This window comes from Oncorhynchus tshawytscha, linkage group LG24 (assembly GCF_018296145.1).
Source record: "Oncorhynchus tshawytscha isolate Ot180627B linkage group LG24, Otsh_v2.0, whole genome shotgun sequence".
Lineage (NCBI taxonomy): Eukaryota > Metazoa > Chordata > Actinopteri > Salmoniformes > Salmonidae > Oncorhynchus > Oncorhynchus tshawytscha.
In genome coordinates, this window is record NC_056452.1 from 5,387,106 (window position 1) to 5,413,022 (window position 25,917).

Below are 25,917 nucleotides of genomic sequence, written 5' to 3' on the forward strand. Positions count from 1 at the left end.
TAAGCCAATTTGTGTATCGATTCATCACTTAGGTTATGGTTCGTGCAGATTTACGAAATCAACGACGTTCAGAATGAGACTGATATGAGGAAATTATTGATTGATGACTGGTATGATATCAATATATTCTTGAGTTCATTCGGTAAATGATAACTGATTGATTAAATAAACTTTTCTCGTGGGCCCCAAATTCCTAATGAGTTCATTGTTACATGATTAATTTCATTGAGTATAAATTAAATGTAGTAGGTAATTATTCGATGAATTGCAGTCATCACATTAATGATAGTCATGTCATGACAGAACTAAAGATGTTAGGTGTTCAAGGTAATTATGCTGTCTTGACATTATAATAGACATCTTTGTCTGACATTATGGTGGATGTGATGTACAGTACCAGTCAAAAGTTTGGACACACCTACTCATTTGAGGGTTTTTCTATATTTTACTGTTTTCTACATTATAGAATAATAGTGAAGACATCAAAACTATAAAATAACACATATATGAAATTACGTTGTAACCAAAAAAGTGTTAAAAAAATCTAAATATATTTTAGATTTGAGATTCTTCAAACTTGCCACCCTTTGCCTTGATGACAGCTTTGCCCACTCAAATCAAATCAAATCAAATTTTATTTGTCACATACACATGGTTAGCAGATGTTAATGCGAGTGTAGCGAAATGCTTGTGCTTCTAGTTCCGACAATGCAGTAATAACGAGCAAGTAATCTAACTAACAATTCCAAAAAAAACTACTGTCATACACAGTGTAAGGGGATAAAGAATATGTACATAAGGATATATGAATGAGTGATGGTACAGAGCAGCATAGGCAAGATACAGTAGATGATATCGAGTACAGTATATACATATGAGATAAGTATGTAAACCAAGTGGCATAGTTAAAGTGGCTAGTGATACATGTATTACATAAGGATGCAGTCGATGATATAGAGTACAGTATCAACGTATGCATATGAGATGAACAATGTAGGGTAAGTAACATTATATAAGGTAGCATTGTTTAAAGTGGCTAGTGATATATTTACATCATTTCCCATCGATTCCCATGATTAAAGTGGCTGGAGTAGAGTCAGTGTCATTGACAGTGTGTTGGCAGTAGCCACTCAATGTTAGTGGTGGCTGTTTAACAGTCTGATGGCCTTGAGATAGAAGCTGTTTTTCAGTCTCTCGGTCCCAGCTTTGATGCACCTGTACTGACCTCGCCTTCTGGATGGCAGCGGGGTGAACAGGCAGTGGCTCGGGTGGTTGATGTCCTTGATGATCTTTATGGCCTTCCTGTAGCATCGGGTGGTGTAGGTGTCCTGGAGGGCAGGTAGTTTGCCCCCGGTGATGCGTTGTGCAGACCTCACTACCCTCTGGAGAGCCTTACGGTTGAGGGCGGTGCAGTTGCCATACCAGGCGGTGATACAGCCCGCCAGGATGCTCTCGATTGTGCATCTGTAGAAGTTTGTGAGTGCTTTTGGTGACAAGCCGAATTTCTTCAGCCTCCTGAGGTTGAAGAGGCGCTGCTGCGCCTTCCTCACGATGCTGTCTGTGTGAGTGGACCAATTCAGTTTGTCTGTGATGTGTATGCCGAGGAACTTAAAACTTGCTACCCTCTCCACTACTGTTCCATCGATGTGGATGGGGGGTGTTCCCTCTGCTGTTTCCTGAAGTCCACAATCATCTCCTTAGTTTTGTTGACGTTGAGTGTGAGGTTATTTTCCTGACACCACACTCCGAGGGCCCTCACCTCCTCCCTGTAGGCCGTCTCGTCGTTGTTGGTAATCAAGCCTACCACTGTTGTGTCGTCCGCAAACTTGATGATTGAGTTGGAGGCGTGCATGGCCACGCAGTCGTGGGTGAACAGGGAGTACAGGAGAGGGCTCAGAACGCACCCTTGTGGGGCCCCAGTGTTGAGGATCAGCGGGGAGGAGATGTTGTTGCCTACCCTCACCACCTGGGGGCGGCCCGTCAGGAAGTCCAGTACCCAGTTGCACAGGGCGGGGTCGAGACCCAGGGTCTCGAGCTTGATGACGAGCTTGGAGGGTACTATGGTGTTGAATGCCGAGCTGTAGTCGATGAACAGCATTCTCACATAGGTATTCCTCTTGTCCAGATGGGTTAGGGCAGTGTGCAGTGTGGTTGAGATTGCATCGTCTGTGGACCTATTTGGGCGGTAAGCAAATTGGAGTGGGTCAAGGGTGTCAGGTAGGGTGGAGGTGATATGGTCCTTGACTAGTCTCTCAAAGCACTTCATGATGACGGATGTGAGTGCTACGGGCGGTAGTCGTTTAGCTCAGTTACCTTAGCTTTCTTGGGAACAGGAACAATGGTGGCCCTCTTGAAGCATGTGGGAACAGCAGACTGGTATAGGGATTGATTGAATATGTCCGTAAACACACCGGCCAGCTGGTCTGCGCATGCTCTGAGGGCGCGGCTGGGGATGCCGTCTGGGCCTGCAGCCTTGCGAGGGTTAACACGTTTAAATGTCTTACTCACTTCGGCTGCAGTGAAGGAGAGACCGCATGTTTCCGTTGCAGGCCGTGTCAGTGGCACTGTATTGTCCTCAAAGCGGGCAAAAAGTTACTTAGTCTGCCTGGGAGCAAGACATCCTGGTCCGTGACTGGGCTGGGTTTCTTCCTGTAGTCCGTGATTGACTGTAGACCCTGCCACATACCTCTTGTGTCTGAGCCGTTGAATTGAGATTCTACTTTGTCTCTGTACTGGCGCTTAGCTTGTTTGATAGCCTTGCGGAGGGAATAGCTGCACTGTTTGTATTCAGCCATGTTACCAGACACCTTGCCCTGATTAAAAGCAGTGGTTCGTGCCTTCAGTTTCACACGAATGCTGCCATCAATTCACGGTTTCTGGTTAGGGAATGTTTTAATCGTTGCTATGGGAACGACATCTTCAACGCACGTTCTAATGAACTCGCACACCGTATCAGCGTATTCGTCAATGTTGTTGTCTGACGCAATACGAAACATCTCCCAGTCCACGTGATGGAAGCAGTCTTGGAGTGTGGAGTCAGCTTGGTCGGACCAGCGTTGGACAGACCTCAGCGTGGGAGCTTCTTGTTTTAGTTTCTGTCTGTAGGCAGGGATCAACAAAATGGAGTCGTGGTCAGCTTTTCCGAAAGGGGGGCGGGGCAGGGCCTTATATGCGTCGCGGAAGTTAGAGTAACAATGATCCAGGGTCTTTCCACCCCTGGTTGCGCAATCGATATGCTGATAAAATTTAGGGAGTCTTGTTTTCAGATTAGCCTTGTTAAAATCCCCAGCTACAATGAATGCAGCCTCCGGATAAATCGTTTCCAGTTTGCAGTTTGGCGTTCTTGAAGGAGTTCCCACACTTGTTGGCTGCTTTTCCTTCACTCTGCAGTCCAACTCATCCCAAACCATCTCAATTAGGTTGAACTCGGGTGATTGTGGAGGCCAGGTCATCTGATGCAGCACTCCATCACTCTCCTTGGTCAAATAGCCCTTACACAGCCTGGAGGTGTGTTGTGTCATTGTCCTGTTTAAAAACGACTTATTGTCCCACTAAGCGCAAACCAGATGGAATGACATATCTCTGCAGAATGCTGTGATAACCATACTGGTTAAGTGTGCCTTGAATTCTAAATAAATCACTGACAGTGTCACCAGCAAAGCACCATCACACCTCCTCCTCCTTGCTTCACGGTGGGAACCACACTTGCGAAGATCATCTGTTCACCTACTCTGTCTCATAAAGACAGTGGTTGGAACCAAAAATCTCACATTTGGACTCATCATACCAAAGGACAGATTTCCACTGGCCTAATGTCCATTGCTGGTGTTTCTTGGCCCAAGTAAGTCTCTTATTCTTATTGGTGTCCTTTAGTAGTGGTTTCTTTGCAGCCATTCGACCATGAAGGCCTGATTCACTCAGTCTCCTCTGAACAGTTGATATTGAGATGTGTCTGTTACATGAACTCTGTGAAGCATTTATTTGGGCTACAATCTGAGGTGCAGTTAACTCTAATGAACTTATCCTCTGCAGCAGAGGTAACTCTGGGTCTTCCTTTCCTGTGGCGGTCCTCATGAGAGCCAGTTTCATCATAGCGGTTGATGGTTTTTGCAACTGCACTTGAAGAAACTTTCAAAGTACTTGAAATTTCCGCATTGATTGACCTTCCTTTCTTAAAGTAATGATGGACTGTCCTTTCTCTTTGTTATTTGAGCTGTTCTTGCCATAATATGGGCTTAGCCTTATTTGGTAAAATACCATCTTCTGTATACCACCCCAACCTTGTCACAACACAACTGATTGGCTCAAACGCATTAAGAAGGAAAGAAATTCCACTACATGACTACCTCTTGAAGCTGGTTGAGAGAATGCCTAGAGTCTGCAAAGCTGTCATTAAGGCAAAGGGTGGCTACTTTGAAGAATCTCAAATATAAAATATATCTATATTTGTTTAACATGATTCTATTTGTGCTATTTCATAGTTTTGATGTCTTCACTATTATTCTACAATGTAGAAAATAGTACAAATTAAGAAAAACCTTTGAATGAGTAGGTGTTTCCAAACTTTTGACTGGTATTGTATGTGTAAAGTATCCTCAAGTCAAGATGTGTGTTTGTGTGTGTGTGTGTCTGTCTGTCTTTCTGTGTCTATGCGTGTCTCTTTGCACATGTGTGTGTCAGCGAGTAAGCAGCGTGTGTCGAGTGAAGCCAGCCCCTACACTGAGGAGCTGAAGCTGGCGGTTACCTGGAACAGAGTGGACATCGCCAAGAGTGAGCTCTTCAATGGAGACATCCACTGGAGGGTGAGACACTCATGTTCCCAATCAACCCCTAGACCCTAGGCCAGGATTCCCCAATTGGCTGCACGCGGTCTGAATTCCCAAAGTTTTTTGGGGGGACATAATAGACTCAAAACACCAGGAAATCAGCTCCAAGTGATAATCATTTAAGAAAGGTGTTCCCAGGTATTCCACACATAATGGAGAGAAACGTCATTGTATACAAATGTAAGCAAAGTTTGATATTACAGTGTTGTAGTCAAACATTATATCTGTTTGGGCTTCTTGTGGTCAATTTGCCATCTACAAATTATTTATAATTATATTCTGGCCATCGGCTCAAGAAAATAATTGTTGAATGGCTGAATCTAGTTGTTGATCCCTGGTTTAGGCCCAATGCACTATTGTGAAAATTCCACCAAGCCTATCAGAGGTCTAGGAGGATTGGGAAATGGAGGGGATCAAATCGGGACAGGGTTTCTCAATACTTTCACTTAAAAAACAAAAACAATTCTCCACAGAGAACTTAGTAGTAAATCATTTGTCTCTTACAGCCACGAGAGATTAACACCTTTAAAATTGATGTGTGAATGCTGATATTCTGTGCGCCAGCACTGTTTTACAAGTGGCGTGTGAGTCTGGATTGTCGAGATAAATAATACACTACTTTAGCCACAAAAGCTTTGGGAGGCCCAGCCTGTTCCATCTATACAGCAGCTGTCAAAGACCTGTTCCATCAGATTCAAGTGTATGTGCCATTTCATTGTAGGTTTGTACATACACTGAGTATACAAAACATTAAGAACTCCTACTCTTTCCATGACATAGACTGACCAGGTATATCCAGGTGAAAGCTGTGATCCCTTATTGTTACTTGTTAAATCCATTTCCGGTAGTGTAGATGAAGGGAAGACAATTGAGACATGGATTGTGTATGTTTGCCATTCAGAGGATGAATTGGCAAGAGAAAATATTTGTGTCTTTGAACAGGGTTTGATAGTAGGTGCCAGGCACATCGGTTTTTGTCAAGAACTGCAACGCTTCTGGGTTTTTCATGCTTAACAGTTTCCTGTGTGTATCAAGAATGTTCTACCACCCAAAGGATATCCAGCCAACTTGACACAACTGTTGGAAGCTTTGGAGTCAACATGAGCTGCATCCCTGTGGAACTCTTTCGACATCTTGTAAAGTACATGCCGGATTAATTAAGGCTGTTCTAGGGGGGGGGCAGTGTAGAGTTCATGATCATCTCATGCACAGTAAGGTAGCTCCCATGACACTGTATTCGTAGACTGCAGTGCTCATTAGTCAATATAGGAGAGTGTTTACATTTTTTCCTATTTCACACATGCACAAGCATGTATTAAATGTTTTTGTGGCATATCCCAAATCCCCCTGAGACACCCTCGGAAAGTGGGGTCACAGCCAGGGCCTACCATTATCAATGGCAATCCTGGAGCAAACAGGGTTAAGGGCCTTGCTCAAAGGTACATCAACACATTCTTTACATTGGTGATTCGAACTAGCAAGTTTTCGATTACTGGTCCAATGCTCTATCCACTAGGTTACCTGCCGCCCATTGGTATCACGTGGAAGAAAACAAGGGAGGGACTACCTGAAATTGTACAATAAGAAACACCCATTTTTGTTCTGTTACCTCTCACCTTTGACCTCTCAACCTCCCTAACCCCCCTGCAGTACCAGGACTTGGAGGACTCCATGACGGACGCGTTGGTCAACGACAAGCCACAATTCGTGCGCCTCTTCACCGAGAACGGACTCAACATCCTGGACTACCTGACCTATGGGCGGCTGGAGAGCCTCTACCGCTCGGTGGCCGACAGCTCTCTAGCCTACGTCCTGCTGCAGCGCCGCCTAGGAGAGCGCCAGGGTTTGACAGGCTCGCAGGCCATGCTGCCGGATGGCTCTCCCACCAAAGGGTCTGGTGGGCCGCCAGGGGGGCGGCGGCCTGCGAATACGTTCAGTTTATTTGAGGTAAGAGATGTTTTTAGTAAATTTTTATCAAATGTACTCATTTCAAATACACTACATATACAGTGCATTCAGAAATTATTCAGACCCCTTGACTTTTTACACATTTTGTTACAGCCTTATTCTAAAATGGATTCAATAGTTTTTTCGCCCCCATCAATCTACACACAATACCCCATAATGAAAAAGCAAAAATAGATTAAGACATTTTTGCAAGTTTATTAAAAACAATAAAATTGACATAAGTATTCAGACCCTTTAGTCAGTACTTTGCTGAAGCACCTTTAGCAGCGATTACAGCCTTGATTCTTCTTGGGTATGTCGCTTCAAGCTTGACACACCTTTATTGGGGGAGTTTCTCCCGTTCTTCTCTGCAGATCCTCTCAAGCTCTGTTAGGTTGGATGGGGAGCGTCGCTGCACAGCTATTTTCAGGTCTCTTTAGAGATGTTCGATCGGGTTCAAGTACGGGCTCTGGCTGTGCTCCTCAAGTACATTCAGAGACTTGTCCCGAAGCCATTCCTGCGTTGTGTTGGCTGTGTGCCAGTCGTTGTCCTGTTGGAAGGTGAACCTTCGCCCCAGTCTGAGGTCCTGAGCGCTCTGGAGCAGGTTTTCATCAAGGATCTCTCTGTACTTTGCTCCGTTCATCTTTCCCTCGATCCTGCCTTGTCTCCTAGGCCCTGCCGCTGAAAAACATCCCTACAGCATGATGCTGCCACCACCATGCTTCACCGGTAGGGATGGTGTCAGGTTTCCTCCAGACGTGACGTGACGCTTGGTATTCAGGCCAAAGAGTTCCATCTTGGTTTCTTCAGACCAGAGAATCTTGTTTCTCATGTTCTGTTAGTTTTTAGGTGCCTTTTGGCAAACTCCAAGCAGGCTGTCATGTGCCTTCCGTCTGGCCACTCTTCCATAAAGGCCTGATTGGTGGAGTGCTGCAGAGATGGTTGTCCTTCTGGAAGTTTCTCCCATCTCCACAGAGGACCTCTGGAGCTTTGTCAGAGTTACTTCTACCCCGATTTCTCAGTTTGGCTGGGCAGCCAAGTCTAGGAAAACTATTGGTGGTTCCAAACTTCTTTCATTTAAGAATGATGTAGGCCAGAATGCTCTGTATACAAAAGTATGTGGACACCCCCTCAAATTAGTGGATTCGGCTGTTTCAGCCACACCTGTTGATGACAGGTGTATAAAATTGAACATACAGCCGTGAAATCTCCATAGACAAACATTGGCAGTAGAATGGCCTTACTGAGGAGCTCAGTGACTTTCAAGATGCCAACGAGTCATATTGTCACATTTCTGCCCTACTAGAGATGCCCCGGTAAACTGTAAGTGCTGTTATTGTGAAGTGGAAACATCTAGTAGCAACAACGCCTCAGCCACGAAGTGGAAGGCCACACAAGCTCACAGAATGGGACAGCCGAGTGCTGACGCATGCTGCACATAAAAATTGTCTGTCCTCGGTTGCAACACTCACTACCAAGTTCCAAACTCACCTGGAGCTTAATGAAATGGGTTTCCATGGCCGAGCAGCCGCACTCATGCCTAAGATCACCATGTGTAATGCCAAGCGTCCGCTGGAGTGATGTAAAGCTCGACTCTATTGGACTCAGGAGCAGTGGAAACGCGTACTCTGGAGTGATGAATCACACTTCACCATCTGGGAGTCTGACAGACATCTGGTTTTGGCGACTGCCAGTACAACACAACCTGCCCCAATGCATAGTGCCAAATGTAAAGTTTGGTGGAGGAAGAATAATGGTCTGGGGCTGTTTTTCATGGTTCGGGCTAGGCCCCTTAGTTCCAGTGAAGGGAAATCTTAACGCTGCAGCATACATTGACATTCTAGGCGATTATGTGCCTCCAACTTTGTGGCGAAAGTTTGGGGAAGGCCCTTTCCTGTTTCAGCATGACAATGCCCTTGTGAACAAAGCTAGGTCCATACAGAAATGGTTTGTCGAGATCTGTGTGGAAGAAGTTTACTGGCCTGCACAGAGCCCTAACCTCAACCCCATCAAACACCTTTGGTATGAATTGGAACGCTGACTGTGAGCCAGGGCTAATCGCCCAACATCAGTGCCCCGACCTCACTAATGCTCTTGGCTGAATGGAAACCAGTCCCTGCATCAATGTTCCAACATCTAGTGGAAAGCCATCCCAGAAGAGTGGAGGCTGTTATAGCAGCAAAGAGGGGGCCAACACCATATTAATGCCAATGATTCAGGAATGAGATGTTTGACGAGCAAGTGTCCAAATACTTTCGGTCATGTAGTGTACTTTGGTTGTGTTTGCACTTTTGGGTTCCATTGCACCAGGCAAGCTCAATCAGGTGAATGAACATGAATGCTATTTGAATCTAGTTCTGGAGAGTTAGTTATTTCTGTTAGATCTGGAAATGTTTAGTTGTGGATTATGGCTGTATGAAAACAGCACCTGCTGTTATTTGAAAATGGACATGACAAAACATCTCTATGCTTTTTAATATGGTTTATCAATCATTCCTCATTCTCCTTTTCTTGTCATATTATCTTCCCCCTCTCTTCTCCACCACCATGTCTTCTCTCCCTTTCTTCTCAGGTGTCGAGAGTCCTGGAGGACTTGATGGGGGATGTGTGTCAGCCATTTTACCACTCACCACTGGAACTGGAGAACATCTCCTCCCAGAGAAAGGCTCTCAGGGTACTCTCAATAACATAGATTTTCCTTTGTCTTTCTTTCCTTTTGCATAGTTTATTTTTCTTCATTTCCCTCAATTTCCTCCTTGTATTCACTCTTTGTGGGCTTTGTACTTTGATACGTGTAAATTAAATAGCATATTTGGTCCAAGATACTTAACTTCTTTATTGGAACTCACCCCAATCATCTCTCTCTCTCCCCCTCTCGCCATCCCCATTCTCTCAGCGTGTGAGTAAGCTGTTGCGGGGTGACTGTGTGTACCAGGACAGGCGCTGTCTCTTTCCCTGGGCTAGTCTCTTCGTCTGGGCTGTGCTGCAGAACCGCAACGACATGGCCGTCTTCTTCTGGGAGATGGCAGGCGAGTCGGTCCTCAGTGCTCTGAGCGGCTGTAAGATCCTACGGGAGCTGTCCAAGCTGGAGAGCGAGACGGAGACCAAGCTGGCCATGAAGGAGCTAGCGCAGAGGTTCGAGAACCTGGCCCACGGTGAGACGAGAGGATACCTTTTTTTAATAGAAACATGAAAAGTGATAATGGAGAAGGTGTTATTTCATCATTTCATAATATTATAAAGGTTGAAAAGCGGAAAACAGTGCAGAGCCTGGTGAAGTGGTAACACTCCTCGCTCTCATCTCACATGCGACTCCCCGCCGGAGACCAGGGGCTCTATTTTAACAACCCTAACGCAATGGTAAATCTAAGCGCTGTTGGTAGCGCTTTACTGTAGTTTCAGGGCTATGCGAGAAATATTGTTGCTATTTTCACAATCATAATTCTGGACGCAGTTGCTGAAGGTGGCGCGAAAGGGCTGGGTTTTGATGAATAAACTATTTGTGGGTGTGTTGTGGCTTGGCCCCTCACTGGCCAATCAGAACCTGCTCCATGGCTAAATAATGTGGTTGCTTCAAGTTTGTATTTACGGTCTTTCATGTAATTGCGTTGTCATCAACTCTAATTCGAATGTTAGTCTGTTATAGCCTAGTTCGTTAAATAGCCTGCCCCATATTTACAAAACATATTGAACATGTTTGCAGTCCACTTTGTAATTGCATTGCTTCAATTTGGAAATACATTGTTAAACATGCTATAGCATTCGCACTGATATATGGGCTAGGCCAACTGTAAATTGCAGTCTGTGGACATGCCAAACGTAGTCAATGAGCAAGATTAAATTCACTCGGCTATTGCTAAGGCCTAAAAAGACTATGTATAATTCGAATCAAATTCTAATAAAAACAAAATAAAAACTTGTTTTAAATAGGCTAAATACAGACACCATAAATGTTCGCTGTGGGCGTATAACTCAGACAAGGCAACATAGACTATGGAGGGTTTTACGTAAATCCTCACTTTTCACAGGAGCTGGATAAAGATCCAATATAAAGAGAAAGGAGAAATGTCTACTCACCATAACTGTTCCCTATGGGCATATAATTCAGACAAGGCAACTTGCTCCCAAATATAATCTTTTATAAACATTGGAACCATCTTACAGATCGCATACACACTTCTCCAAAAGTTTTTGGGGGATTTTGATTTTTTAAAATCATTTTCGGTTTTAATAACATTTTAAAACAACAAATGTCAAATGTAATGATATTATCATAAAATTGCTGTTGAACCGGCCTTCGTTATAGTAGGCCTAAGGTAAAGATGGGATTGGATTTTGAACATATGAAATGGAAAACAAACCGATATTTTGGTTCACCGATATTCACAGAGGTTCTCATCTCTTGTTTCATGATGGGCATGGACACATGTAGCCTATATCATGGAGGGGATTTCACACATGTCCAAAACCGGATCTGCATCGCTAAAATAATGTAGACCTTTAAATCCGTCTCTGTAGATGTATTCAGTAAGTGTTACCAGAGCAGTGAGAGTCGCTCCTTCACCCTGCTGATCAGGAAGTCTCCCGTATGGGGAGGGACCACCTGTCTAAAGATGGGCATGGCCGCCGACGCCCGCCTCTTCTTCAGCCACGATGGAGTACAGGTCTGTCTGTGTCTGTCTGGCTGGCTGGCTGGCATATTCTGCCTTCTAATTAAACAAAACATTTCAACTAGTGTATTCTTTTCACCGTCTGTAATCATATTTCACTGCGTCTTGGATGCTCTAGTGCATAGAATGTAACCATGTACATTTGAACTTGTATACAGGAGCATAACATGACATCATAGGCTACAATAGATTGTATAAATTGCAAACGTCGACATCTCTATGTGCCTCCCCCCCAGTCTCTCCTGTCTCAGATCTGGTGGGGGGATATGAAGAGGAGCACGGAGGTGTGGAAACTCCTCCTCACCTTCTTCTGTCCCGTTCTGATGTACACCCAGCTCATCTCCTTCAGGTACCTTTAGTACCTCCTCCACATCCAACTCTGTCTGGGAGTGTCTGTTTTTCTGACCCAGATTAAGCCTAGTCCTTGATTAAAAGTGAATATCAATTTTTGTTTGGAAAACTGTTTCTTTCTGTGTGCTTTTCTTTCTGCTTCTCCCTCTTATCACTAGCAATGTGTGGGATTAAGTCGCTGATTACGTAAATCATGCATTGATGTCAAAGGTTAGGATTTGGCCCTCAGTACCTTAGTTTCAATGTTATTTATACTTTAAACTTTGTCTTTCACAGGGAATTGGAGGAGCCGGGGAAGCCTGATGAGGTTGCACAGGGTAGAGACAATGACAGCCTTTATGGAGAAACAATTTTCTCCTTCTCTGACATCAAGCACATGTAACTCTCCCTCTAAAAACCCATTTACATTGTAGTGTGTGTGTGTTAAATTGTGTACATACTGTATGTCTCACCACGTTTGCGTTCTTGTCTGTGTTGTGTGCACCTGTTATGTGTTTGCATGTAAATATACCTACTATAACATTTGGTAATATGCAAGTATGCAGTGTTTTCCACTAGTGCCGGTTGTCGGCTATTACATACAGCTGATTAGACAAATTTTCAGCCGGCTACTTTTTCCACTTAAATTAATCAGGCTATTTTTTAATTCACTAGTCAGAAAAAGTTTTGCGGAGCCCTCTCACGCTAGAATTAATGATATGTGTCTAGTAGCTCCCAAGTGTCGCAGCAGTCTAAGGCACTGCATCGTAGTGCAAGAGGTGTCACTACTACAGTCCCTGGTTCGAATCCAGGCTGTATCACATCCGGCCGTGATTGGGAGTCCCATAGGGCGGTGCACAATTGGCTCAGCGTCGTCCGGGTTTGGGCGGGGTAGGCCCTCATTGTAAATAAGAATTTGTTCTTAACTGACTTGCCTAGTTAAATAAAACAAATAATTGCGATCTATTGATAGGACAGGTGCCTGTCAGTCACAAAGTGAGCGATTACAGGGAAACACTACTGGTTTGACAGTCTGCTCTCACTGGGCACACACTGGTTTAATCAACTTTGTTCCCATCAACTTTGAACCAACATGGAATAGATGTTGAATTGATGTCTGTGCCCAGTATGCTGTCTGTCCCGCCTCCCGGTACCTGGTAGCCTGTTGTGTGTGCTGTGGTTGCAGTCAAAATTCTTTACATGGAGGGAGAGAGCATGAATTTGCACGTCCCATATAATTTGAGTGAATTTGTATGTCCCATATAAATGTGGTAACGATGAGTCGAAATCCACTTAGGCTATTGTTTTCTGGCACATTCATTTATTTTGTTTTGCGTGCAGTGTCTGCCATCAACAATGGCCTGGGGACAGTAAAGACATGCTGGGCCTGTGAATCCATTAAAGAACTACACCATATCTGGGACAGTAGAAATTCTGTTTGGGCCAGTAGATTTTGACCTACTGGCCCGACCGGCCAATTGATAAAAAAGTTAACATTGAACCCTGGCGTGTTTCATATGCAGCCATGGAGGGGTGGCACATATGCTCTTTACACTGCTTTGATTGACGAACAGCATTTCTTCTAAAAGTTGTCGAACTGACTGAATAAAGTCGATCTCATCCTTGCCATTCATAAATCATACAACGCAGTTATATGTCCATGGTATCGCATCAGGACAAGTGAACTAAAGATGTCATTTGTATTTTTGATATACAGTGCCTGTAGAAAGTCTACACCCCTTTAATTTAAAAAAAACATCAAATCAAATCAAATTTTATTTGTCACATACACATGGTTAGCAGATGTTAATGCGAGTGTAGCGAAATGCTTGTGCTTCTAGTTCCGACAATGCAGTAATAACGAACAAGTAATCTAACTAACAATTCCAAAAAACTACTGTCTTATACACAGTGTAAGGGGATAAAGAATATGTACATAAGGATATATGAATGAGTGATGGTACAGAGCAGCATAGGCAAGATACAGTAGATGATATCGAGTACAGTATATACATATGAGATGAGTATGTAAACCAAGTGGCATAGTTAAAGTGGCTAGTGATACATGTATTACATAAGGATGCAGTCGATGATATAGAGTACATATGCATATGTATACGTATGCATATGAGATGAATAATGTAGGGTAAGTAACATTATATAAGGTAGCATTGTTTAAAGTGGCTAGTGATATATTTACATAATTTCCCAACAATTCCCATTATTAAAGTGGCTGGAGTAGAGTCAGTGTCATTGACAGAGTTGGCAGTAGCCACTCAATGTTAGTGGTGGCTGTTTAACAGTCTGATGGCCTTGAGATAGAAGCTGTTTTTCAGTCTCTCGGTCCCAGCTTTGATGCACCTGTACTGACCTCGCCTTCTGGATGACAGTGGGGTGAACAGGCAGTGGCTCGGGTGGTTGATGTCCTTGATGATCTTTATGGCCTTCCTGTAGCATCGGGTGGTGTAGGTGTCCTGGAGGGCAGGTAGTTTGCCCCCGGTGATGCGTTGTGCAGACCTCACTACCCTCTGGAGAGCCTTACGGTTGAGGGCGGTGCAGTTGCCATACCAGGCGGTGATACAGCCCGCCAGGATGCTCTCGATTGTGCATCTGTAGAAGTTTGTGAGTGCTTTTGGTGACAAGCCGAATTTCTTCAGCCTCCTGAGGTTGAAGAGGCGCTGCTGCGCCTTCCTCACGATGCTGTCTGTGTGAGTGGACCAATTCAGTTTGTCTGTGATGTGTATGCCGAGGAACTTAAAACTTGCTACCCTCTCCACTACTGTTCCATCGATGTGGATGGGGGTGTTCCCTCTGCTGTTTCCTGAAGTCCACAATCATCTCCTTAGTTTTGTTGACGTTGAGTGTGAGGTTATTTTCCTGACACCACACTCCGAGGGCCCTCACCTCCTCCCTGTAGGCCGTCTCGTCGTTGTTGGTAATCAAGCCTACCACTGTTGTGTCGTCCGCAAACTTGATGATTGAGTTGGAGGCGTGCGTGGCCACGCAGTCGTGGGTGAACAGGGAGTACAGGAGAGGGCTCAGAACGCACCCTTGTGGGGCCCCAGTGTTGAGGATCAGCGGGGAGGAGATGTTGTTGCCTACCCTCACCACCTGGGGGCGGCCCGTCAGGAAGTCCAGTACCCAGTTGCACAGGGCGGGGTCGAGACCCAGGGTCAGCCTCAGTAAATTTGTATGGGGATCAAATCAAACTTTATTTATTTGACACATGCGCTTAATACAACATGGGTAGACTGAGACCACACCACTCAGGAACACTCAAAACCTCTTGGAAAGCCATTCTGGTGTGTACTTTACAAAACAACTTGTGTAATTGTACCGAAGAAAAATAAAACCCTTCTGAGAGTTAGGTTTTCAGAACATTGTCCTCTAACATTTTACCTTGGCTTTGCTCCTTTCATATTTATTTTATCCTAACAAACTCCCCAGTCCCTGTCGGTGACAAGCATACTCAATAACATGATGCTTCCACCACAGCTGTTTTTTTTATCCAAAACTAACAATACACTGTATTAATATAGTTTAATTAATTTAAAAACAGTACCACAACAAATTCAATAAAGTATTCAATATTTTCGCTGTGAGTTTCGGATGGAATCAAGGCATTAGAATGTATCAAAGGATAGCAAAATAAAACTTGTTCTGCAAAAATCAAATGGGCACATTTTTCTATTTGGCTGGCTACTCCATGTGCTTGTGGAAAACACTGAGTATGTGAATGGACATCAATGTAATGCCTCATTGCAATATTATATTTTTACTTCAGTGAACATCATACACAGGGTCCTAATAGCCCCAGATATCATCTAAAAGGTGAGTAAAATATTACGTTCCCTCATATCTCCATTTCCCTATTTTCTCCAATGTCCCTCACTTCTTTTTAGTTGAAGATAGAGCTCCATACACTGCAAATCTACCAAGCCATACAAACCAAGTCATAGGTTCTTAATTGCCACATTTCATCAGCATACTTCAGTTCAGAATGTTGTCTAGCAGGTTTCAACATTCTGCATCATGCTATTATCGATTTTGTGCTTCATGAATGTTTCAAGTTGATCTAAAGTTCTAGTCTTAATGAGTCTGTTATATGCCAGAAACAGGCCTATTGGTTTTGTAATGGTACAGTACAGGATATGAATGTATGTGTACATTATTACTTTATGTAAATTAGTGTGCAGTAGTTCGTGTTTATATGTACATCTTTCTTTGTTTCTTCAGGCACGCCCGACACCCCACCTAAACGGCCGTTTGTGGTATCCCGATGGCGGCAGTTTTGGTTCGCACCCGTCACTTCCTTTTTAGGCAACGTTCTGATGTACTTCCTGTTCCTTCTGCTGTTTGCCTACGTGCTATTGGTGGACTTTAAGCCGCCACCCCCGCGAGGCCCCGCTTTCGCCGAGTGTGTGTTGTACTTCTGGGTGTTCACCATCGTCTGTGAGGAGATCCGAGAGGTGGGAAGAGAAAGATGATTGAAGGAAGTGTTTCTCAATCCTGGTCTTGGGAGACCTAAAGGGGAGCACGTTTTTGTTTTTGCCCTTGCAGCACTGTCACACTTGTTTCAACAAATCAACTCATCATCAAGCCTATAGTTGAATCAGGTGTCTTAGTGCTAGGGCAAAAACTCAAATGTGCACCCCTTTCAGTCACCAGGACCAGGATTGGGTCCCTAGGACCAGGATATACTTCATTCATATTGCCCCTACATAAGAAAATAGCCTGCAGTTGGCGCCAAAGGCAAAAAACCCTAACTTATGTAGTGTAATGTGCACATTGTCTACATATGTAATGTTTACACATTATTAACTCTTTATGGCACTTTTAATTCTTGTAAGACTTCATTTAGCTAACTAGCTATATCGATTAGCAATTAGCTATCTAAAGCTGAAGAACATACGCACATCCAGGTTACTTTCCGCAGGTGCTGGAGTTCTAGGCAAACTCATGAAAAACAGAAAGGAAAACGCTGTACACTGCTGCTCATGCTCCCAGGTGAAATTTATTAACAACGTTTCGACCCTTGGGTCTTCATCAGGTATCCAAATCCCAGGTGGGGGTGGAAGGTCCTATATGTAGGGGCAGTGACATCACCTCCGGAAACAGGAGGTAAAAAAAAATATTGAATAACATAGTTTCACAATATTAACATTCAATGTATCAAAATATATGATCATACACAGGGAATGTGATCAATATTTACAGTAATATACAGGCAATATACAATTAGGATGAAAAAAAAACACAATTTAGACATATTGAAACAATAAAAATGGTTTCAAGTCAAACTCCTCATGAAGGCCAAGAGGAGACTGTGTTGAGCCTGCGGATCCAGAAATATTCCCTTTGAAGAAGTTTCCTCTCAATGTCCCCTCCCCTGTGTGACATCTTGACCATTTCTATTCCAATGTATCACAGAGAGCTAATAGGGACAGGTGTACAAAATGAGAAGTAACTGGATTTTTGTCTCACCTGTCCGGTCTATTGCTGCGGTGCTCACTGATCTGTGTCTTAAGGCTTCTACGGGTTTTACCTATGTAAGACAGACCACAAGGACATTTCAACATGTGAATAATATTGGTGCAGGTAATCAGGCCCTTGATCACCCACCTCTGTGGGGGGGGTGTAGTGGTGTAAATGAGTTACATTTGTAGGTAAAGCTGCGTTGAGTACATTGGCCACATTTGTAATTACCTTCCGGAACCTTGTCCCAAAAAGTTTCCCTTTTCTCTGGTGGGTAATCAGATTTAACCACAATATCTCTCACATTTGGGGGTCTTTTAAAAACCATACATTGGGGATATTTAAAAATGGGTTTCAATTGTGGGTCAGTATCAATAATGTACCAGTGTTTCCTGATAATGTCCTTAAATGTCTTCCCCAATGGTGAGTATTGGGTAAAGCATGATGGGACATGTTCTGCTTTTTCTTTAAGGCTTTCCAACTGTGTTAAACCTTTGAAACGATCATTGGCATGTTTTCCCCAATTGTCTTTGTACCCCCTTAGGTTACAAAGCACTTGATTTTATATATATATATATATTTTAAATCTGTGGACCATATACCTGAAAATTCTATTCTGTGTACTTATGTTTACCAGTCTATTTACTAACATCCCCCATCAGGGCGGCCTAGAGGCCCTCAAGTTCTACCTCAATGAACGTCCCCCTAATGCTCTGACCAGCACCAATTGTACCCCCTGAGGTTAGTGCCAGTTCAGCCAAGTCCACAGTACAATTGGTGCTGGTCAGAGCATTAGGGGGACGTTCATTGAGGTAGAATTTGAGGGCCTTTAGGCCGCCCTGATGGGGGATGTTAGTATATAGACTGGTAACATAAGTACACAGAATAGAATTTTCAGGTATATGGTCCACAGATTTTTTTTTAAATTTTATAAAATCAATTGAGTCTCTAGTATACGTGGGGAGGGAGATCGCCCAGGGTTTCACAAAATGGTTTACAAAGGTAGAGATATTCTCCGTCGGAGATCTATTACTACTCACAATGGGCCTGCCTGGTATAGGTGGTGTCATGTGCTTGTGAATTTTGGGTAAAGTATATGACAGGTGTGGTTGGGCAGTCAACTTTCATAAACTTATATTTGGTCTTTGTAATTTCTCCTTCATTCAAACATTTTGACAATTTAACATGGATCAGAGACTTTAATTGATTAGTAGGGTCCTTTGGGAGTCTTTTGTAAAATTCATAATCACTAAGTTGTTTCAGAATTTCCTTTTCATAGTCTGCTATCACAATTTGCACCTCCTTTGACGGCAGGTTTTATAATGATACTGGAGTCATTTTTCAGTTCCAAAAGAGATTATTTCTCTGCTTTGGACAAATTGTGAAATACCTTGTATTCTTTTTTTTCTTATCCAGGAGATTATGTACATCTTTCTCAACTAGGTGGCAATATGTTTCATTAGAGGGATTTCTTTTAGGTGGTAAAAATGTGTTTTTCCTCTTAAAATATGTATTTTCCCTTGTCATGTTCTCAGGGCAAGAGTCAGGTTCATTGTCTTTCAGGTTATCAATTGGTAAAACATTAGCTCTATTTCCTGTCTGGCTGCTAATATCGTTCAATAGATTAACATTGGCAGGTGCATAGAGAGCAACCCCATTACCAAAAAACTCAGTCAATCTCAAACTGTAAAAAAAAAACGTGTGAAAGTCTATAACTGTTTCAAAGTCCTTGGCCTGTGATGTTGGGACAAATGATAGTCCCTTACCTAGGGCAGATGAACATGTATCAGACATAGACCTGTTGGACAGGTTTATTACTGTGTCTTGCTCCCAGTGTGGGGCGGGAATTTCGGGTGTTGCCGTCTTCGTACGTAGTCCATTTCTGCATTTCTTGTGGGGACGCAGGGAGGGCGGTGGTCGTGATGATGGCCTATTCGATGACGTGGTCCATTGACCATAATGAGGAGTTTGACTTGAAACCGTTTTTATAGTTTCAATATGTCTAAATTGTGTGTTTAAAAAAAAATCCTAATTGAATATTGTATGCATATTACTGTGAATATTGATCACATTCCCTGTGTATGATCATATATTTTGATACATTGAATGTTAATATTGTGAAACTATGTTATAATTTTTTTACCTCCTTTTCACTGAGTACTGCCCCTATATATAGGACCTTCCACCCCGACATGGGATATGGATGCCTGATGAAGACCTAAAGGACGAAACTTTGTTAATAAATATCATCTGGGATCATGCGCAGCAGTGTGCAGAGTTTTCCTTTCTGTTTTTCAATTAGCTATCTACGCTCACCCTGGATGACTGGGACTTACTTACAGTAGCATATGTTCTGACTGAAGGTAACAGTGTTTAATTGACCCATGTCTTCTCTTATCCCAGACGTTCTTAGTGGGCAGCATGATGTGGCGTCAGAGGATGAGGAAGTACATCCAGGACGTTTGGAACAAGTGTGACCTCACCGCCATCATACTCTTCATCATAGGCCTCACCTGCAGGTGGGCAACAAGATTTCACAGTAGCCTCTTATGTCATAACTGCATGGTCCAGAGATACAGTTGAAGTTGGAAGTTTACATACAGGTTGGAGTCATTAAAACTAGTTTTTCAACCAGTGGGTCAGAAGTTTACATACAGTAAGTTGACTGTGCCTTTAAACAGCTTGGAAAATCCCAGAAAATGATGTCATGGCTTTAGAAGCTTATGATAGGCTAATTGACATCATTTGGGTCTATTTGAGTTGTACCTGTGGTTGTATTTCAAGGCCTACTTTCAAACTCCGTGCCTCTCTGCTTGACATCATGGGAAAATCTAAATAAATCAGCCAGGACCTCAGAAAAAAATTGTAGACCTCCACAAGTCTGGTTCATCATTGGGAGCAATTTCCAAACGCCTGAAGGTACCACACTCATCTGTACAAACAATAGTACACTAGAATAAACATCATGGGACAACGCAGCCGTCATACCGCTCAGGAAGGAGATGGGTTCTGTCTCCTAGAGATGAACGTACTTTGGTGGTAAAAGTGCAAAGCAATCCCAGAACAACAGCAAAAACCTTGTGAAGATGCTGGAGGAAACAGGTACAAAAGTATCTATATCCACAGTAAAACGAGTCCTTTATAGACATAACCTGAAAGACCGCTCAGCAGGGAAGAAGCCACTGCTCCAAAACCGCCATAAAAAATTCAGTCTACGGTTTGCAACTGCACATGGGGACAAAGATCGTACTTTTTGGAGAAATGTCCATTGTTCTGATGAAACAAAAATATAACTGTTTGCCATAATGACCATCGCTATGTTTGGAGGAAAAAGAGGGAGGCTTGCAAGCCAAAGAACACCATCCCAACCCGTGAAGCATGGGGGTGGCAGCATCATGTTGTGGGGGTGCTGTACTGCAGGAGGGACTGATGCGCTTCACAAAATAGATGGCTTCATGAGGATTTGAAAATTACGTGGATATATTGAAGAAACATCTCAAGACATCAGTTAAAGCTTGGTCGCAAATGGGTCTTCCAAATGGACAATGACCCCAAGCCTACTTCCAAAGTTGTGGCAAAATGGCTTAAGGACAGCAAAATCAAGGTATTGGAGTGGCCATCACATAGCCCTGACCTCAATCCTATAGAAAATGTGTGGGCAGAACTGAAAAAGCGTGTGCAAAGAGGCCTACAAACCTGACTCAGTTACACCAGCTCTGTCAGGAGGAATGGGACAAAATTCCCCCAACTTATTGTGGGAAGCTTGTGGAAGGCTACCCAAAACGTTTGACCCAATTTAAAGGCAATGCTACCAAATACTAATTGAGTGTATGTAAACTTCTGACCCACTGGTATTGTGATGAAATAAATAAAAGCTGAAATAAATAATTCTCTCTACTATTATTTCACATTCTTAAAATAAAGTGGTGATCCTAACTGACCTAAGACAGGGAATATTTACTAGGATTAAATGTCAGGAATTGTGAAAAACTGAGTTCAAATGTATTTGGCTAAGGTGTATGGAAACTTCCGACTTCAACTGTATAGGCCCTGTTTGAATACTTAAAAACTACACCCATCTTTCCTTGAGCAAATCGCTGATCTCATGCAGTACGTTTGGTAGAAGCAATGGGATGGACACCATATTTGAACTTATCATCTCACTTATAGATCAGGTTCCCTAAAGGAAAAGACGAAGGAACGATTCATGTTTAAGGTATACAAACAGGGCCAATGTCTAACAACATCAACTGGGAGTTGTCAGATTGTTGTCATCCGTCATGGTATCATTCTATGATCATCGGGGGAAAAAATACAAAGGGAGCCACACAATTATTCCTCTCTTATTCATAATGCACATAAACAGGCCTGTATTCACAAGTGTTGCTGATTATAGTATAAATTTTGCCTTTCAGATCATAATGATTAAGATTATATGGACAGGGTGGACCTGATCCTTAATCAGCACTACTTACCCTAAAACAGGAACGTTTCTTCATATGGACATTGATGGACAATAGAGGGTTATTTTGTCCTTGGGACCAAATTATACTCCCACATGGTTCAGTATGCTATGAATGCTGAATTCCAAATCAAGCTAACACTCCCTAGACACTCCTGCAGATATTAGAGAAATGATTAGGTTAAAGCAATATAATAATTGCTTCACCTTCTCCTTTGATAGGGTAAGTGTAATTTCCACCATATTGCTTACACCTATCCATTATTTTCTGCTCTACAGGAGTGCCTTGGTGTATTTGGAATTAAGCCCCACTCTTTTTGTCTGAACAGGGTCATATTAATTTGTTCACACCATAGGAACACTTAACTTATTTGACAAGTTCAGATTGTCCAGGTTGGTTTCTTCCATTTGGTGCCTAATGAATACAACCCAGGGGTCAAACTGTTTTCTTATGTTAATAATGAGGTGGCAAGACCCGTTTTAGCCTTTGACTTAATTTCTTTATCAGCACTATCATGTGTGATTTACATGTAAGCATATGATGTATAATTAATATTATAGCAACGTATCAAAGATGCAGACAGCGTCGAAGTAACAGAAGTGTATTACTAGAACAGGGGACAGCAAAACGACAGGTCAAGTGCAGGCAAAGGTTGGTATCCAGATCAGAGTCCAAAAGGTACATAACGGCAGGCAGGCTCAGAGTCAGGGCAGGCAGAATGTTCAAAACCGGGAAAACTAGAAGACAGGAACTAGAAACAGACAGGATCAAGGGGAAAAACATTGGTAGGCTTAACGAACAAAACGAACTCGCAACAGACAAACAGAACACCTGTATAAATACACTGGGGATAATTGGGAAGATGGGCGACACATGGAGGTGGGTGGAGACGAGCACAAAGACAGGTGAAACAGATCAGGGTGTGACAGTACCCCCCCCCCCTAGGGGCGCCACCTGGCGTCCTACCTGGGTGCATACCTGGTCATCAGCGATGAGGCCTGGGTGTCCCTAGCGGGTAACCAGCACCTCTCCTCCGGGCCATAACCCGCCCAGTCAACCAAGTATTGGAGTCCCCTGCCCAGAGGTCGAACCTTCAGGAGACACCTCACAGTGTACACCGGTTGTCCATCAATGTGACGGGGGAGAGGGATGAGCCTGGAAACAGGAGACAAAGGGCTGTGAGACATGGGTTTGATTCTAGACACATGAAAAGTGGGATATATACGGAGGGTACGGGGCAACAAGTTTCTGATGATCCGTTGAGAGTGCAAGACAAAAGTACAAAGGTCTTTTATAGCCAAGATACACCCCTTTCAACCTACATGACGAACAACAGATGTATGTAATGCGTCACAAGGTTAAGATGTGTATGAAAGATGCCTATAATACATAGCAGACAGTATCTGCTGTATCAACAGTTTTCATTGTATAGACCAGTGTCTGGCCCTCCGACTCCAAACTGGAACCATTAACTCATGCTCTGGAATGCACTTTAGGCTTTATCACCCAAAAAACATCATAAATCTCCTGTCAGTGTTATCTCCCAGAGGCCCATCCTCAGTAGAACACACACACAATAGTTAACAGAATACTCTATTCTGTTGAATAAAACAACCATTTGATGCAATAAAAGCATTATAACATAATCTTGCAATTTTGCCACCATTAGTGGCAGATACCAGGGGGACAGCCATACCTTTTGTCCGAGACGATACCGAGGAGCCAGCGTCCGGTGGCAGTCCGCTTGACGATACCCGGAGGGGGTCTTGAGAAAGGCCGACTGGTTTCTCTACCAGGTACGACAACAAACATCATCTGGGCCGAAGGTATGCTCAGGGAAGAGCGGGGCCTGATAACCCAGGGAACACTCAAAGGGCGAGAGACCCATGGCAGAGCAAAGAAGGGTGTTGCGAGCGCATTCGACCCACACTAGTTGCTGGCTCCAGGTGGTGGGGATGGAGGAGACCAGGCCGCGAAGAGTCGTCTCCAGGTCTTGGTTGGCTCGCTCCGACTGTTCATTGGACTGGGGGTGGAACCCGGAGGACAGGCTGGCTGACGACCCAATGAGTGTGTAGAACGCCTTCCAGAACCAGGAGGAGAGCGAAGGACCCCGGTCGGAGACCACGTCCACTGGGAGGCCATGGATCCGGAAGATGTGCTGCACCATGAGCTGGGACGTCTCTTTGGCAAAGGGTAGCTTAGGGAAAGGAATGAAGTGGGCGGCTTTGGAAAACCGGTCCACTATTGTCAGAATAGTGGTGTTGCAACAGATGGGGGAGACCTGTGATGGCGTAGCAGTAAAGAAAAGTTTTGTTCGTCCTCTCGTGTACTTTTGTATTTTTTGTATATATATTTCAATTTTATTTTCAATCTCTTTTCGATTTTTAATTCGATTTTACCTTCCTGCCTCACCCAATGTGATACGGAATCGCTATTATTTTTAATTTTAGAACACATTCAAGAGCCTCCAGAAGCTAACCAGCTAGTTAGCTACAAGCTATTTAGTCATTGTTAGCGGCTTTTACCTTCTGCACAGATACCAGCCCTGTTTTTAGCCTGGATAATACTCGCCAGTCTACCAGTATCGGACTGTCTCTCCACAACAACGCCGGATTCCTGCCGTAATCCCTGGACCACTACTTCTGATCCTCACAGCTAGCTTGCACCCAGTACCGAAGCTATCCCAATACTCCACCGGATCCTTGCTGTAAACTCTGGACCTTGGCACCTGATCACCGCTGCTACCGATTGGCTCTAGTGGCTAACGCCACTGCCACGAAGCTAGCACCAGTTAGACGTGAGCCAGGCACATCTCCCGGCTAGCAAACTCAATTCTACAATACCCCTTTTGCCATCTGGCTTGGATTCTCTATCGAAATGGCGCCCTGCCGCACCACCACGACTGGTCTCCCGACGAATACTCCATCCGTTGTGTCTTCAACCGGCCTCCGTCGGAGCAGACTCTCCTACTAGCCCCGGGCTACTAACTTTAAACTCTGTGTCGCCCGCGTGCTAGGCTTCCCTGTTCCATCTACTGCTGCCCCCTGGACACTATGATCACTTGGCTACATAGCTGATGCCCGCTGGACTGTCCATTAATCACGGTACTCCATTCTGTTTATTTATTTTTTATCTGTCAGCCCCAGCCGCGAACTCAGGCTCTGTGTGTAGTTAATCCGACCCTCTCTGCCTAGTCATCGCCATTTTACCTGCTGCTGTTGTGTTAGCTGATTAGCTGTTGTCTCACCTGTTGTTTTAGCTAGCTCTCCCAATCAACACCTGCGATTTTTTTACCTTTATTTAACTAGGCAAGTCAGTTAAGAACAAATTCTTATTTTCAATGACAGCCTAGGAACAGTGGGTTAACTGTCTGTTCAGGGGCAGAACGACAGATTTGTACCTTGTCAGCTCAGGGGTTTGAACTTGCAACCTTTCAGTTACTAGTCCATTGCTCTAACCACTAGGCTACCCTGCCACCCCACTGTATGTCTCGCTCAAGTATCAATATGCCTTGTATACTGTTGTTCAGGTTAGTTATCATTGTTTTAGTTTACAATGGAGCTCCTAGTTCCACTCCTCATACCTCTGATACACCACACATGCAGTGACCTCACCCATTATAACCAGCATGTCCAGAGATACAACCTCTCTTATCATCACCCAGTGCCTGGGCTTACCTCCGCTGTACCCGCACCCCACCATACCCCTGTCTGCACATTATGCCCTGAATATATTCTACCATGCCCAGAAATCTGCTCCTTTTATTCCTTGTCCCCAACGCTCTAGGCGACCAGTTTTGATAGCCTTTAGCCGCAATCTCATCCTACTCCTTCTCTGTTCCTCGGGTGATGTGAAGGTAAACCCAGGCCCTGCATGTCCCCAGGCACCCTCATTTGTTGACTTCTGTGATCGCAAAAGCCTTGGTTTCATGCATGTCAACATCAGAAGCCTCCTCCTAAGTTTGTTTTACTCACTGCTTTAACACACTCTGCCAACCCTGATGTCCTTGCCGTGTCTGAATCCTGGCTTAGGAAGGCCACCAAAAATTCTGAGATTTCCATACCCAACTATAACATTTTCCGTCAAGATAGAACTGCCAAAGGGGGAGGAGTTGCAATCTACTGCAGAGAGAGCCTGCAAAGTAATGTCATACTTTCCAGGTCCATACCCAAACAGTTCGAACTTCTAATTTAAAAAATGAATCTC

General features: G+C 43.8%; 1 protein-coding gene across 2 annotated transcripts in view; it reads left to right on the forward strand.

Annotated features, from left to right (window-relative positions):
* The window catches only part of LOC112235559 (transient receptor potential cation channel subfamily M member 4-like), a 101,413-nt gene that overhangs the window by 40,415 nt on the left and 35,081 nt on the right, over positions 1 to 25,917 (forward strand). For both annotated transcript variants that reach the window (XR_006079774.1, XM_042305215.1), the window contains exons 10-19: positions 4,681 to 4,802; positions 6,477 to 6,773; positions 9,346 to 9,447; positions 9,670 to 9,928; positions 11,292 to 11,437; positions 11,680 to 11,792; positions 12,071 to 12,172; positions 15,558 to 15,604; positions 16,010 to 16,242; positions 19,652 to 19,767. Coding sequence is in view for 1 of the 2 variants with exons in the window: in XM_042305215.1 (XP_042161149.1) it covers positions 4,681 to 4,802; positions 6,477 to 6,773; positions 9,346 to 9,447; positions 9,670 to 9,928; positions 11,292 to 11,437; positions 11,680 to 11,792; positions 12,071 to 12,172; positions 15,558 to 15,604; positions 16,010 to 16,242; positions 19,652 to 19,767 (1,537 nt within the window). In the remaining variant the exon portion in view is untranslated. The remainder of the gene's footprint in view (positions 1 to 4,680; positions 4,803 to 6,476; positions 6,774 to 9,345; positions 9,448 to 9,669; positions 9,929 to 11,291; positions 11,438 to 11,679; positions 11,793 to 12,070; positions 12,173 to 15,557; positions 15,605 to 16,009; positions 16,243 to 19,651; positions 19,768 to 25,917) is intronic.